General features: G+C 49.7%; 1 protein-coding gene across 2 annotated transcripts in view; it reads right to left on the bottom strand.

Moving 5' to 3' along the window:
• ANKFY1 (ankyrin repeat and FYVE domain containing 1) overlaps positions 1 to 15,210 on the bottom strand; it is a 69,457-nt gene that overhangs the window by 4,699 nt on the left and 49,548 nt on the right. For both annotated transcript variants that reach the window (XM_024980714.2, XM_024980715.2), the window contains 13 exons: positions 13,514 to 13,745; positions 12,183 to 12,281; positions 11,790 to 11,943; positions 10,778 to 10,946; positions 9,815 to 9,933; positions 8,999 to 9,155; positions 7,886 to 8,086; positions 5,756 to 5,932; positions 3,895 to 4,042; positions 3,316 to 3,406; positions 2,880 to 3,004; positions 1,114 to 1,260; positions 38 to 128 (listed from right to left, as the gene is read on the bottom strand). In XM_024980714.2, the coding sequence (XP_024836482.1) occupies positions 38 to 128; positions 1,114 to 1,260; positions 2,880 to 3,004; positions 3,316 to 3,406; positions 3,895 to 4,042; positions 5,756 to 5,932; positions 7,886 to 8,086; positions 8,999 to 9,155; positions 9,815 to 9,933; positions 10,778 to 10,946; positions 11,790 to 11,943; positions 12,183 to 12,281; positions 13,514 to 13,745 (1,910 nt within the window). The remainder of the gene's footprint in view (positions 1 to 37; positions 129 to 1,113; positions 1,261 to 2,879; positions 3,005 to 3,315; positions 3,407 to 3,894; positions 4,043 to 5,755; positions 5,933 to 7,885; positions 8,087 to 8,998; positions 9,156 to 9,814; positions 9,934 to 10,777; positions 10,947 to 11,789; positions 11,944 to 12,182; positions 12,282 to 13,513; positions 13,746 to 15,210) is intronic.

Here is a 15,210-nt window from a genome sequence, read left to right on the forward strand (position 1 = left end):
CTTACTCCTCTGGTGGGTGACTGGGGGCGGGTCTTACCAGTGATGTTTGCGCGTTGTGACTCCGAACTTGGCAGTGCACTCGTAGCAGTTGGAGCCATCACACCACGGAGGCTCCTTGGACAGCATATCTGTAACACAGCACAAGACCAGTTCCTGTCAGATACTGACTGTGTCCGGCCAAACCAGGGAGCAGGGGGAGAAGGGAACTGGACCAGGAAACAAAGGAACACATGGCAGAGGGATGTGAGGGACAAGAGGGCAACAGAGCATGCCTCCTTTCACTGTGCTTTGCAGATACCGTAATCTTTTTCACAAGTCGAAGATCTGTAGTGACCCTGCATGGAGCACATCTATTGGTGCCATTTTCCCAACAGCATTTTCTTACTTCATGGGTCTGTGTTACACTTTGGTAATTCTCACAATATTTCAAATTTTTTCATTATTATTATATTTGTTATGGTAATCTGTGATCAGTGATCTTTGATGTTACTATTTTAACTGTTTTGGCATTTTTTAGCAATAAAGTATATATAAATACATTGTTTTTTAGACAGTGCCACTACTTATGCAACAGACTACAGTATTATGTAAATATAACTTTTACATGCACTGGCAAACCACAAAGCTTCGTGTTGACTTACTTCATCACAATAGTCACTTTACTGTGGTGGCTGGAAACTGACTGAGGTCTGCCTATTCTAACTGGGTCACACAGGGGAGGAAAAGTCAGTGGGGCTAAACCAAAGGCCATTCTGAAGGATGGAAAGATTTGGCATCAGCTGAAGGATGAAGGGTGTGCAGACACATAGCCAGGAGAGCTGGGGAGACCTGCCTGGAGCCAATGGGTTTCCCATAGGATCTGGGAAAGCAGGAATCTGACGGGGCCCCAAAGCAGGACACGCTGTAAAGAGACTGCTAACAAGGACACTCCCCAACCCTGCTCAAAGGCGCTTTGCGGCATTCACAGACAAAATCCTAAACCACGTGGTGCCTCGAAAACTACCATCTCAGATTGTACAGCAAGTCATCCTGAGATTTCAAGACCACCAGTACGTCTGGGTAAAAGACACTGCCAGGTGCCTGCACTGATGCAGCTGAACACAGGCCACTCACCTAACAGTCTAAAGAGCAGCTGCTTGGTAGCGACCTGGTAGTTGAAGATGTTGACCCCTTGGTTGTTGTTCACCCCCAGGCGGGCCCCCGAGCGGACGATGGCACGGCACAGGTTGGCGTTCCCTTTCATGTATGCCAAGAGCAGCACTGGAAAACAAAACCACATGCAGGGCTACTGCCCACCCGGGCCCAGCCTGGCCCTGCCAAAGGGCCAGCAGAGGATGGCCAAGGGCAGGACACAGCACTGGCAGGACATTCGTTAGCAAAGTCCCCATGACACACAGAGGGCCCTGCGGCTCTGGTAAGAGCTCTGCAGAGGATCTGTAATATCTTGCAGCCAAGGACCAGTCATGAGCCAGGGGCTCCAGAGACACACTCTTGCCCATTCAAAGCTTTGGCCACAAGAGAACTGAGGAGGGAGTAGATGCCACGGGAAATATGCACCACTGTCTCAGCTGCCTTCCTCCTGCACAGAACACTCTCCACACAATGCAACAAATTCTAAAGACTGGTGAGGTGTGCACACATGGAGAAAATCATAAACCAGTGTGGTCAGCCTGCTCCAGAAAGTTACTCAACCCCATGGAGCCTCTCTCCTGTGCCAGGAGTGGACACCCAGGCTCTGGCCAGCCCACCCTCCTGGTCCTCCCTACAACTACAGCTACCAGCAGCTCGTTTTTACTTACATTTCACAGATACTTTATTTAAATTCTTTAATTCTGCAAATGATTCACAAAAATTAGGTTATTATTTCAAAGGAGGAAGCAGGCATAGAGATATGATGGAGCTGGGTATCTGAAACCAGGTCTGGGTAATTCAGAAGCCTGGGCGTGAAGCACCTGCCTGCTTGCCGGCCCCTGGACCACGCTGCTCACTGGAGCAGGTGCTGGGCTAGCAGCTCACTCCCAGAGCTGACCCCCCTGAAGCTTAGGCTTGCCACTGCTGGCTTGAAAACATGTCCATGAATCAAGGCCAAGAATTCTTCCCAAGGTCAAGAAGGAACGACCAAACATTTGGTTCCATGCAGAGGTTTGGGCTACCTCACGGTGACAGCACCGCTGTCAAAGGCCACAGAGGCTCTGTCTGGCATGAACGGGGGTACAGCAGCAGTGAACAGTTCAGACAGCCCTGGGCTGGGAAGAGACAGACCTGGGTTTCATCTTTGTTTCCTTACTTGAAAAGTGGGAACGCACTGCACGTACTGCTTACCTCATATGGTTATTGTGAGGAAGAAAATGAATGCAAAAGTACATCAAAAGCACTATGAAAGCTACACAAGTTAACACAGTGATTGTGGGTGGTGAGAGTACTACCATGAGAGAGGCCTGTTTATTAACCCCCTCAATCAAACATCAGCCCTTATCTGTAGAAAACATGCCTTCTCTGTGAATATGTACTATGACCCATTTCCTCCTTCTGAAGCACCTGTGAGGCAACTGTATTTCCTCTCTCTCTCGGGACCTGAAAGCTTGGGAAGGGACCTAGCTGACTAGATACAAGGTAGATGAGGCCAACAGAAACAGGCAGGACAGCCTGTCTGGACATGGGTATGGCTTTGGAGCACTAGATACGCTTTAGATGTGCTTGTACCTAAAGTCAGACACTGCCAACTTCCGCCTCAGGGATCTGTGATGCCACTCGCAGAGCCCAGCCGAAGTGCACGGGGCTGAGTGTCCTTCAGTAATGACACGTGTGCCTGGGCTCCTGATTTTCCAGGAAGCAAGGAACACCGGTGAGACAGGACCAACAAGAGCCTCACCACGTACCTGTGTTTCCTTCTGCATCTGGTTTATCCAGAGGATACTCGGGCATGCACTCTAAGAAGAGATCAAAGATGGCTGCAGCATTCTCCTTGCCATACTGTCCCAAAATGTGCAGTGGTGACTGGCCTCTGAGAAGACAAACTGGAAAAGTTAGGTGTGTATCTGCCATGGCCATCATGAGTAAAAGAAATGGGACTGTCTGAACTCTGTGATGCTGGATAAATCTAAAGGACACATAAGTTTATGTGTCATATAAGTTTACCTAAAACGTATTTTCAAAAAGAAAAGTTCCAGGGCACTAAAGGCTGGTCAAGTGCCCTAGTGATCAGTTCTGCATTGTGCACCTGGGGCTCATGTAAGATGCCTGTGACCACCAGCTCGGAGGGGTGCACCAGGGGACGTGGAGTCCTGGCCTCTGCTCTGAACCACACATACTCACCGTAGATTAAACGCTTCAGCATCCACGGTGCACTCTGTCAGGAGGACCCGGATGTTGTTGAGTCGGCCATGCATGACAGCAAGATGAAGAGCTGGGGAGGAAATCCTCTTACAGCACGAGCCCAGACGCACACACAGAGCATCTCAACTCTTCTCGGCCTCACAAATCTCCCACTGAATGGGACCCAGTCAGAGCAGCCACGATCCGCTCACAGAGCCGCCACCATTCGCTCACAGAGCCCTCCTTTCCAGTCTTCACTGCCCCCAAGAATAATTCTAAATGCAACCTCCTAAGATTTGCTTTGTGCCTCTGCAGTTATCCAAAGGTGAGATTTAACGGTTTCACAAGAAGCCATTCGGGTTTCTAGGGTCACCATTCACATCAGGAGGCTGCCCAGGTCTCCATCAAGGAGCAGGCTGCATGCCCAGCTCAGAGCATTTCCTGTCACAGCCCGGCCCCTGTAAGAGCCAACCTCCGGGACGGGGAACAGACCCAATGGTGCGTGCTGCCCTGCCACCCCAGAAGGAAGGGAATGCTTGAGGCCCTTGGCACCGCACACAGGGAACGCCTGGGAATTACCGTTATTTCCATTCTCATCCACAGCAGCAAAGTCCACTCCATTCTCCAAGAGGACTGAGCAGATGGTGGGAAGGTCCTGCTGGGCAGCAAGGTGGAGGGCGGTCTGGCGGTGCTTGGTTAATTCATTCACTTTGGCACCTGCAAGAAGCTGATGACGTTGATTACATGAGCAGCTGCTCTACCACCACCAACCAAGGTCTGGCATAAGGGGGCAAGCCTGCCAATCTCCTGCCCGCCAGGGTTTGCCCTCCTGGCTAAGCGGGGAGCTAACTCCTGGGGAGCCTCAGGACCACAAAATCTGTCCCAAGGGGAAAGTGGCAATTACCAAAATGTCCAAAAAGCCACTCCTTAGGACCCAAATATACTAAGACTATGGGATATAATAAAACTACACAGGACTGCAGTGATCTGCACCGTCCTCACACACAGTGGACACAAGATGTCCAAGGAGAGATAGAGAAATGTGTACATACACACACACACGCATACACGCTGAAGGTGTTTAAAAGCACGTATACCAAACTCAACGCAGAGCTGGGAGTGAAAGGGAGATACTAACCACTTTCTGTCCTTATGTGTTTTAAGTTTCTCCACAATAAAAATATACTATTTTTGTATTTTTTTTTTTAAGAAAGAAAGCAACACAGAGAAGTGCAGAATCAAAGCAAGAAGGCCCTTTAAATAATATATATTCATTTATCATCCACTTTCTAACAAAGTTTCAAAAACAGCTACTAACAGAAAAGACTACATAGTGGATAAATACCATAGCATATATTTGAAAGTTGCTAAGAGAGTAGATTTAAAAATTCTCGGGCTTCCTAGGTGGTCCAGTAGTTAAGAATCTGCCTTTCAATGCAGGGGCCACTGGTTTGATCCCTGGTCTGGAAAAATCCTGCATGCCACAAAGCAACTAAGTCCAAGAGCCACAACTACTAAAGCCTGTGTGCCTAGAGTCTGTGCTCCGCCCCAAGAGAAGCCTCTGCTTATGAGAAGCCCGTGCACCACAACAAAGAGTAGCCCCTGATCAACCACAACTAGAGAAAAGCCCACATGCAGCAAGGAAGACCCAGCACAGCCAAAAAATAAAATACATAAATACATCTTTAAAAAAAACCGATCCTCATCACAAGAAAAACATTTTTGTAACTATGAATGGTGAAAGATGTTAAGTAGATTCGTGGTGATTATTTTGCAAAATATACAACTATCAAATCAATATGTTGCACAAAATATACAACGAAACACAGCATGTTGTGTTTAGTTGCTCAGTCATGTCCGACTCCTTGTGACCCCATGGAGTGGAGCCCACCAGGCTCCTCTGTCCATTGGATTTTCCGGGGAAGAATACTGGAGTGGGTTGCCATTTCCTCCTCCAGCAGATCTTCCCAACCCAGGGACTGAACCCGGGTCTCCTACATTGCAGGCAGGTTCTTTACCATCTGAGTCACCAGGAAAGTCCAATGTGTTGTATACCTGACGCTAATGTTGTTTGTGAATTCTGCCTCAAAATGTTAAGTAATAAAGACTAGTGACAAAAAGAAAGAGAGCACTCCCTGGAAAGCGCCAGCTAAGAGCCTGGCATGGAGCAGGTGGACAGACACAATCTCGTCTCCTGATGCCCCCGCCTGCCTCTGCCACCCACAACCTGCCTTCCCTCATGACCTCACCTCAGCATCTGCCCACTGGGCGTGCAGGACATGCCAAGACACACTTGCTCTCCCGAGTGTCCTGGCTGCTCCCTAAATTCCCACTGGCCTTTCCCAATTCCTGGCAAAACACCTGTGACAATACAGTCTCCACACACCCTATAACATGCTTTGTCCACAGCTTACAGCAGTAATGTTTCAGGGACACTCACCAAGTTGCGGACAATAATCTCAGAGCCTGCCTGGACAGCAAGGTGCAAAGGGGTCAACTTGGAAGCATCCTGGACTCTGGAATTGACGTTCGCCTGGACGCTGATCAGAAACAGGACGCTTTCAATATCAGAGTTCTGAACTGCCACGTGCAGAAAATTCCGGCCCTTGTTATCCACCTAAGGCAACAAGTGGGAACCAAAATGTTAGTGGGTGTCCCCCACAAGAATGCCTCCTGAGCACCTGTGAGCTGCACTGACCACCGGAGAGGCTGCACTGCAGTCCTCCCCACCCCAACCCCCAAATTACAGACCCGCTCTGCGTATTTGTCCAGAGGACCGTGTGTGCATGGCCACATCCATGTGGTCAGAAAAAGGGAGCTAAGCCAGCTGCCCTGGCATCCTCCTGCAGCAGGAGCAGACCTGGAAGGCCAAGCAAGAGATAACCTGAAGGACAGGGAGAGGAGGCTGGCAAAACACTGGGCTGCACAGGGAAAGGCACAGGCGATGCTGGCCGTAGGTGTCTCCTGCTTTGGCGAAAACAAACACCCAGCACTCGAACACAGCAGCCGCAACGCCAGTCTGACCTGTGAGCAGCCAAAAGAGCCTTCAGAAATTTCCACCAAAGTCTCCTCTTTCAGTGAGCTACAGGATAATAATTCATGTTGGGGAAGGCCACCAACAGTATGTCACAGACTTTGTTCCACTGATGTACAGCAGACAGCGGGTCATTCAAATCCAACCACAGAGGGCACGCCAAATACCAGGGCTGTCATGTCAGTGTGAGGGCTCGGGAAGAAGGAAGGGAGACATGCTACACACAGCACATTCCTTCACATCACACACACACCCACCCATCCGCCCCCCGACACACACACACACCCAGCATCCTTCACATCACACACATACCCAGCCATCCGCCCCCCAACACACACATACACCCAGCATCCTTCACATCACACACACATCCACCCAGCATCCTTCACATCACACACACACATCCACCCAGCGTCCTTCACATCACACCCACACCCACCCATCCACCCCCCAACACACACAAATACCCAGCATCCTTCACATCACACAGACGTCCACCCATCCACCCCTCGACACACACATACACCCAGCATCCTTCACATCACACACATCTACCCCTCGACACACACATACACCCAGCATCCTTCACAGCACATACACGTCCACCCAGCCACCCCCCGACACACACATACACCCAGCATCCTTCACATCACACACATCCACCCCTCGACACACATACACCCAGCATCCTTCACAGCACACGCACGTCCACCCAGCCACCCCTCAACATACACATACACCCAGCATCCTTCACAGCACACGCACGTCCACCCAGCCACCCCCCGACACACACACACACCCAGCATGTGTCTGCACTGGTTTCACACTACATGAGGAGGAAAAGGTGAAAGGACTGTCTCCATTTAAGAACATTCTACCCCATGTGAGCAAGGGTGAGGTTAACACCTACACAATCAGTCACACCGAGGCAAATGCTGAAGAAAAGGGATGCACGGAAGCCTCAAATACAAAGCCAAAGTCTTCATCCATGTTAGGACTTTTGTTCAGGTCCCAAATTTCCATTTCACCTTCATAAACGGCTACTCAGAGACCTCAGCAGTACTGTAAGAGCTGGATGGAGAGGCACGTATCTGAGGACTGACCTGACAAACCCACGTCAGCTCCCACCTCAGACCGGCTGCCACAGTCTCCTGGCCCAGTCTGCTGCTGCAGGTCCACAGCTTATCGTCTAGAACGAGGACAACCGAGACTGCTAAGCTGAATGGTGGCAGCTCCTCTAAAACCCAAAAGCTCCTCGAGGTCAATTTAAGCCTTTTTAAGATATTCATTGCTAGGGCAAGTAAAACACCAAGAAAACACAAAGCATGCCCTCAGTTCTGCAAGATGAGGATTCCTGTCACCGGGCCCCGTCCTTGTACACGTGGCTCCACTGGGTGGCCGACGTGCAGGGCAGAGCAGGCGCATTCCACCAAGCAGTGAGCAGGCACCCGAACGGCCAAGACTGAAGAAACACCTTGATACAGAAGAGGCCTGTTTAGTCCGTGACTTGTGTTTGGCCGGGTGTCGCTCGCTCACCTGCTCGGCAGCCCCGGACTCTCGCTTCAGGATGGCCTCGGCCGCCTTGTTGTTCTTGTAGGTCATGGCACAGGCAAAGGGGGTCAGGCCCTGCCGGTCTCGCACATTCAGGTGGATGTCGGGGTGAGAAATCAGCAGCTGAATGATGACACTGTGTTGGTTGCTGATGGCCACGTGGACAGGCGTTCTTCCTTCTGCATCCTTTGGGGACCAGGCACAGATTTCAACATCGAGGTGAAGATAAAATCCAGGAAAAATATGACACAGAAAAAGTTTAAATCAAATTCACTTCTGAGAATTAACACTGCCACTCTGAATCTGAAATGATCTTTTCAAGAGGCCAAACACAGGATGACTGACAGCCACTCTACCGCCATGCTCCAGTAGCCCAGGGACACAAACACATTTGGTTTAGAGAAGCGCAGTCAACCTCACCTTTAAGTTAAACCACTACTCATCTGCTAGATGAGTGAAGCAGCACACACAGGCTAGAATGCTGAAAAGCATCAAGGAATGTGACTCAGGGATGTCCCATTGAGCTATTGAACATTTTCTTAAATACAGTACTCAGCTTGGGACTAGAACAAATTCTCAGTGGCCATCTGTAGCTAAAGGGGACAGGATAAGTTGATTGAACAAACCTTCTTCACTTTGTAGAAAGGACAAAGACACAGAGGAAAAAAGTTTTGACCTGGAATAATTACAATTATGAGACAGGCTGTGGGGGCTTCCTGGTGGCTCAGTGGTAAAGAATCTGCCTGTAGTGCAGGAGACGCAGATTCAATCTCTGGATTCCCTGGGTCGGGAAGATCCCCTGGAGAAGGAAATGGCCACCCACTCCAGTATTCTTGACTGGAAAATTCCATGGCCAGAAGAGCCTGGTAGGCTACAGTCCACGGGCTTACAAAGAGTCAGACACCACTGAGAAACTAAATACCAACAAGACATCTGTACGACCCAGGAGACAGTCAGTTCCTGTGTCTGTCCCTTTGGCCCATTCATGGTAAAGCAGGGGTCCAGGACCGGAGACTGCAAGGTGTCCAGACATTAGAGGAGATTCCCCTGATTCTGGGGTGACCATCCCTCTACCCAGAAAAGAGAGACCCTCTATACCTGTGCATTTACATTGGCACCAAACTCCAAAAGACACTGGACTGTCTCTTCCAGCCCCCAGGAGGCTGCCAAATGCAGAGGGGTCTGCCCATCTCTGGCCTCTTCCTCTCCTTCCCCATTAGCACCAGGCTGTCTGGGACTATTCACATCGCAGCCACTGAAAAGAAGGGGAAGTGAGAGGAAAGCATGCTGACAGGCGTGGAGCAGCAGCCTCATCCAACCCCACAGAAAGCCTGCTGCCGCCAAGGACTGTAGTCCTTGGTCTCAAGTATTGCTGTGTCCTGCTCCCATAGATTCTTCAGCAACTGGTCCTGGAGGCAACTTGGGTATCAGAACTCTTAAAAGCTTCCCAGGGGATTCGTGTGCATTTAAAGATTAAGAATCATGGCTTGAATGCTGTCCTGCACAACTTCACTCTGCACTCTCCCACACCTCCTGCACTCTGAGGCCGTGGAGGCTGTCATGGCTCCAGCATTGGGATGGAGTCTGGCAGAGGCGATTTGGTCTTCTCCACACCAGCCTCTTGGTCTCACTGTGTGAACAGGTCAGATCTGATGACAGGGGCCAATATGGGTCCCAAAGCAGGAAACCGGCTTAGTTTTTAGACTCTCTGATCTCGGCACACGAACCTCTTTCCTCATCAGACAGTCAAGTCCCTGGCTGCCCTGACCTGACAGAACAGTGACCCTCTCTAGTCTTCAATATGAAGGTCAAGCCAGCTACAGACATGTCAAGACTATAGTTGGAATAAGAGAGAAGAGAGCCAGCTTGCAATAGTCCAAACAGGATCTGAAGGGATACCCAGGCCTCTCAGACCTGCGAATGAGAAAGCAGGTGATGGGCTCGTTGTTCTCATCGATGGCTCTGTGCAGCAGCGTCTGCAGGCAGCCGCTCGGCCCTGGGCCCCAGCACGTGGCGTCACAACCATGCCTGACCTACAGGGAAGCACAGGTCACTCTCAAACGCTGCTCGGCAAAGCTGAACATGCTTATTACCATCTCTCAGCCCTAAGCTACCATTACGTACATTTTTCAGGTAAGATCCAGCTGATAGTTAACCGGTAATTATTTTAATCTGTACCATTCACGCATTTTACAAACACTGATTAAAATCTGCTTTGGTGCAAGCTTGTGTACTAGGTTCTGTAGGAAGGATTTGAGAAATAAAAGAAAGATGTGTATGATCAGCACCTTCTAAAGCTGTGTCCTAGAAGGGACAGAAAACACAGACTAGTGCCTGCACACACACATACACACATACACACACACACACTCTTACTTATAGCCCCCAGTAACATATACTCTGCTAAGAACTGGTAATCTCAAGAACAACTGGCTAAAACCCTCTGGTGCAAAATGTCTTAAAAACCGCATTTCAAGCCCTTCAGAAAACTGAATGAGCTTTTGAGGTTACATCCGCTTTGGGGCTCTGTCTTCTAAATAAGGGGGACACTCCTGAGGTTTGAGAACTTATCACTGTGGTGACAGTCAGGGCAGCCCACAGCCAGCTAAGCCACCTCAGGAGAAGACCCCGGAGGAGGGGCCTTAGCTCTCCTACTTCTTGGTAGTTTTCTTGATAAAGACAGCCTGAGAAAAGATGTGGGCTGTGACTATGTTGAACCCCAAGTTTCCTGAACACGACTTTAAAAATGCTCATTCCTGACCCAATTTCCTACTTGGCAGATCTCCTGCTCATTATGATCACAGTGGAGGTGCCAAATCCAACTCTGACACAAATCACTCCCACATGCATGTGCAGCGGAGGCTGAGCTTGTCTCACCAGAGTGGATGCGATGTCTTCCAGGTTATTTGCCAGTGCAAGCCACAGCGGGGGGTTCCCCTGCTCATCTGGCACAGACATGTCAGCTCCTCGCGTGCAAATGGCATCCACGACGAGGGGAAGCTGATTCCTGATAGCCAGCTGAAGGGCTGTCTCCCCATCCTGAGTCCTGCTGGGACACGGACACCAAAACAAACGTGTGGAGCTGGGATCAAATGACAGGGTGCCCTTCTGAGCGTCCCGGAGGCCAGAGTCCACTGTACCCCAAACACGCTTCACTTATACCCACCAATACTCTTCCAGAGAAATTCAACCTGTCAATAGCATCTGTCCCTCCTGCCTTTTAAAAAACGAGTATCGCCATGCTACCCTGTTGCACCCAACTGCTCAGCACACTTATGGCTGCTTCCACAGCCTCTGGATAAAATGCCACCCTGACCACCCACTTGACAAAACACGTTCATCCACTCAGTCATTGTAGGTCAGCTGACACTGAAGATAAATTAGTTTAAAAACAAAAATAATAAAAAAGTTTAACTGTGTATTTTTGCCCTGTAAGCCTTCCCTCCTGTTTTTGTTTTTGTTTTTTGTCGCACTACAGATCTTAGTTCCCTGACCAGGGACTGAATCCAGGGCCCCTCAGTGGAAGTGTGGAGTCCTAACCACTGGACTTCTAGGAAATTCCTCCTCGAGCCTTTTGATAGCTCATTTGTTGGAATGTTCTTCATTATGAAGTGAAATCCCTACTTGAACAATTGATTTCTGGATTGTCCACTTTGGTAAGCTTTGTGCCATACTGTGCCCTGGTCTCAAAAGGTTCAAGTAAGACCGAAGTACACAATTCCCCCTTTGAGTTCCCCTTCTCAACACTGTACCTGCACTTTCTGAGAATTACTGTTTCTCTTCCTTTATTTAACAAGGAACAAAACTCTTCCCTACAAATGAGGCCATGCGTTTGAACCACGTCAATCAAACGTGACCTGGTGCAGTGGCGGACGCTGCTCCAGCCCACCTGACATTTATGTCCGCCTGGTGCTCCAGGAGGAAGAGGGCGCTCTTGCTGTCCTGCCTCTGCATGGCCATGTGCAGCAAGGTCTGTCCATCCGACATGGTGTCATTGATGCAAGCCCCGGAGCCCAGCAGCTGTGCTGCGATCGTGTGCATGCCTGCAAAAGAGACAAGCCCCGATTAATGCTGGCTCAGCTTCTCCCACTTTCTCAGCCTCTTACTACAACAAACACGCCCTCCCGACTTCGCAAGGCCAGCAGTTTTCCACATTACTATAGGCTTAATCCAAACAGAAAGGCTAGTCTACACAAACGATTAGCTCCAACCCTTCCGCCGCCCTCCCTCGCACACCCACCCTCTGGCGCACGCCTGTCTGCAGCCGCTGACACTGCCTTACCAGTCCACAATGCCAGGCCCAGCACAGTCTGGTCTCGAGAATCCTTGAGACTGAAGTCCGGAATAATTTGCAAGTTGTTGGTGGCATGAAGAGCGTTAGCTACGTTTTTTAAAAGGAAAAAAAACACCTGATTTCATCATCCCATGGATCACACTGAAAGTACTCAAGAGAATGCAAGCTCAGTTCCAAACTGACTGACTGATCACTTCCATACAAAGAGAACTGACAGACCTTGTTGTGGGAAGTGGAAGCCGAGACGTTTGATAGTTTGGAGCAAAGCTTATGAGGAAAAGGAATGGCTGTAAAGGTTAAAACACTGGATGTTCACAAAAGGAAAACAGGCTCCGCTATGGAAACACACATTAATTTCTTGATTACCAAAAAGGGATCAAACAATGAACTGGAAACGTTTTTTTTAAACACTTAAGCCCTACCATCTTACACCTCCTGTGTGGGCAAAGAAGAAGGCAAAGCCTACCTAACACCCCACTTCCTCCCACAAGCACAGTGCTAAAGGATGCTGGCCTTAACAAGGATGCTGCTGCTGCTTAGTCGCTAAGCTGTGTCCGACTCTTTTGTGACCCCATAGACTGTACCCCAGCGGGTTCCTCTGTCCATGGGATTTCTCAGGCAAGAATACTGGAACGGGCTACCATTTCCTTCTCGAGGGGATATTTTCGACCCAGGGATTGAACCCTCGTCTCCTGCACTGACAGGTGGTTTCTTTACCACTGAGCCACCCCTGGATGTTCACAAAAGGAAAACAGGCTGTTCACAACAAGGATGCAGGCAAGAATAAAACAAATTTCAGGGCAGGAAGGAGGAAAAACTGGAAAATGACATTCTGAGGGAAATCAGCCTCCCACATGGCAGGGGCTTCCTTGGCCCCCTCCTTTCTGGCTCCTCTCTCATGGTTCACTTGCCAGGGAGGCTCAGAGGTGGACGAGAGGGCTGACCGACTCGTGGAAGACCGGTGGTAACAGTTCTCAGAGACAGTGCTCACAACGAGGCAAAGCTCTGCTCGACCTGCCCCTGAAGTATGTCCTGGGAAAAAACCCCCAAAATAAGAGAGGGGAAGTACAAGGTTTTAACACCTTAACCTCACAGGTGAAGTGGGCAGGCCCCATCCTACAAATGTACACAGGAAAAAACTGTAGCCAGAACCAGACTATACACTTATCTGGTTGGACCTCAAAGGATTTTTTTGGGTAAGAAAACTCACCAATAGGAGAAACATCAACTGTGTCATTGTAGTTAATGACACAGTTCAGAGGTCACAGTGATGGGTAGTAACCCCCATCTTTTGGGGACTAGGACCCCCAAATTCCTACCTTTTTGCTCCAGGATGACAGACACCACATCTGGATGATTATAGGCAATTGCCATGTGCAGGGGCGTCTGCAGGTAGACGCTGCTGTCCGCTGAGCTGGGCAGGGACATGGCCTCCTTTGGGGACGGCAGGGCCTCCTCCGTCTGCAAGTTTGGGTTGGCCCCCTGCTGCAGCAGCTCTGCAGTGAGGTTGGCCAGGCCATGCCGACAGGCTGTGTGCAGCGGGGTTTCTCCCTGAATGGAAACAAGTGGCCCTGGTCAGAGCGCTTCAGACTGGGAGCCCCTTTGCAAAGGGATGAAGCCAGCCTATGCGCTGTGACACAGGTCCCCAGCGCCAGATGCAGCCCTGGGCTCATCCTGTCACCAGTTCCATGACCTCTGTCCCACGTGCTCCTCAGGTCTCCTTTCCCTCCCCCACACTGTGCCATCATCCCAGATTCCTCCAATGTCCTCCCAGCATCCTCCAAACGCCCTGGATCCTCATCTTCTGCATTTCCACCCTTCACTTTGCTTTTATAATTATTTTGCTAATTATAAAAATAATACATGATTGTTATTAAAGAACTATCACAGATGACCCTCAAGCATCACTAAAGTCGTGCTGTCTGTCGACCACCACACTAAGCCCTGCTTCTCTGACCAGTTCCTATCAACTTCATCTGGAACTCTGATGAAGAAAAGACCCTCTTCTCCCACTTTTAAAAATTAGAAACATTGTAAATTGGCATTACAGGTACCTGATTCAATATTCAAAAGGTACAAGAGAATACAGTGAGAAGAAGCTTCCCCTCACACCTAGCCCCCACCACCCAGTTATCCTCCCCTGAAGGAAGCATCATGGCCAGTTTCGTGTTTCTATCAAGTGACAGAACAGCCACAGGGAGACATACACACGCATATGCATGTGTGAATACATACACACGTACACATGGAGACACACGTGCGACTTTTCACCCACATAAATGGGAACGACCATCAGTACCCTGCTCTGCACCAGCTCCTACTGAAGCCACACATACTTATTGAACAAGTCGAGTCCAAGAACTTTACTTACAAGGTTTGCTGTGAAAAATAACAAGAACCCACCTTCTTTTTCCTTAAAAAGAAAATTTTCTTTTCCCAAAGGGAAAAAAAAAGTGAAGTAGCTCAGTCGTGTCCGACTCTTTGCGACCCCCATGGACTGTAGCCTACCAGGCTCCTCCATCCATGGGATTCTCCAGGCAAGGATACTGGAATGGGTTGCTATTTCCTTCTCCAGGGATCTTTCTGACCCAGGGATCGAACCTGGGTCTCCCGCATTGCAGGCAGATGCTTTACCGTCTGAACCACCAGGGAAGTTGCTTCCCAAAGGGAACCACTTTGAACTCTCTGAGCTGGGTTTTATAATTTCCTCATTTCTACCTAATGACTTTTATTTCTGCCTCTTGATTTTCTGGGTCCTGGATTTCCTGTAGGTCCTGCCACTGTGATCTCACTGGGTGACAAGGATTTGGCTCCTTCCCCTCACCAGCCCCGGGGGACTCCCCTCTCCCCATAGAGCCTCCTCCCCGGGGCAGTCTTCTGCTCCAGCCCTTCTCCCCCACACAGCCTCCCTGGGTTCGCTTAGCTACCCCCGTGGCTTCTACCAGGATCTACAAGTAGGAGACTCTCAAACCCAGCTCCCCAGCCCCTGTGTGTACACCCAATTTTCCCACTGCTT

Source organism: Bos taurus, chromosome 19 (genome assembly GCF_002263795.3).
Source record: "Bos taurus isolate L1 Dominette 01449 registration number 42190680 breed Hereford chromosome 19, ARS-UCD2.0, whole genome shotgun sequence".
Classification (NCBI taxonomy): domain Eukaryota; kingdom Metazoa; phylum Chordata; class Mammalia; order Artiodactyla; family Bovidae; genus Bos; species Bos taurus.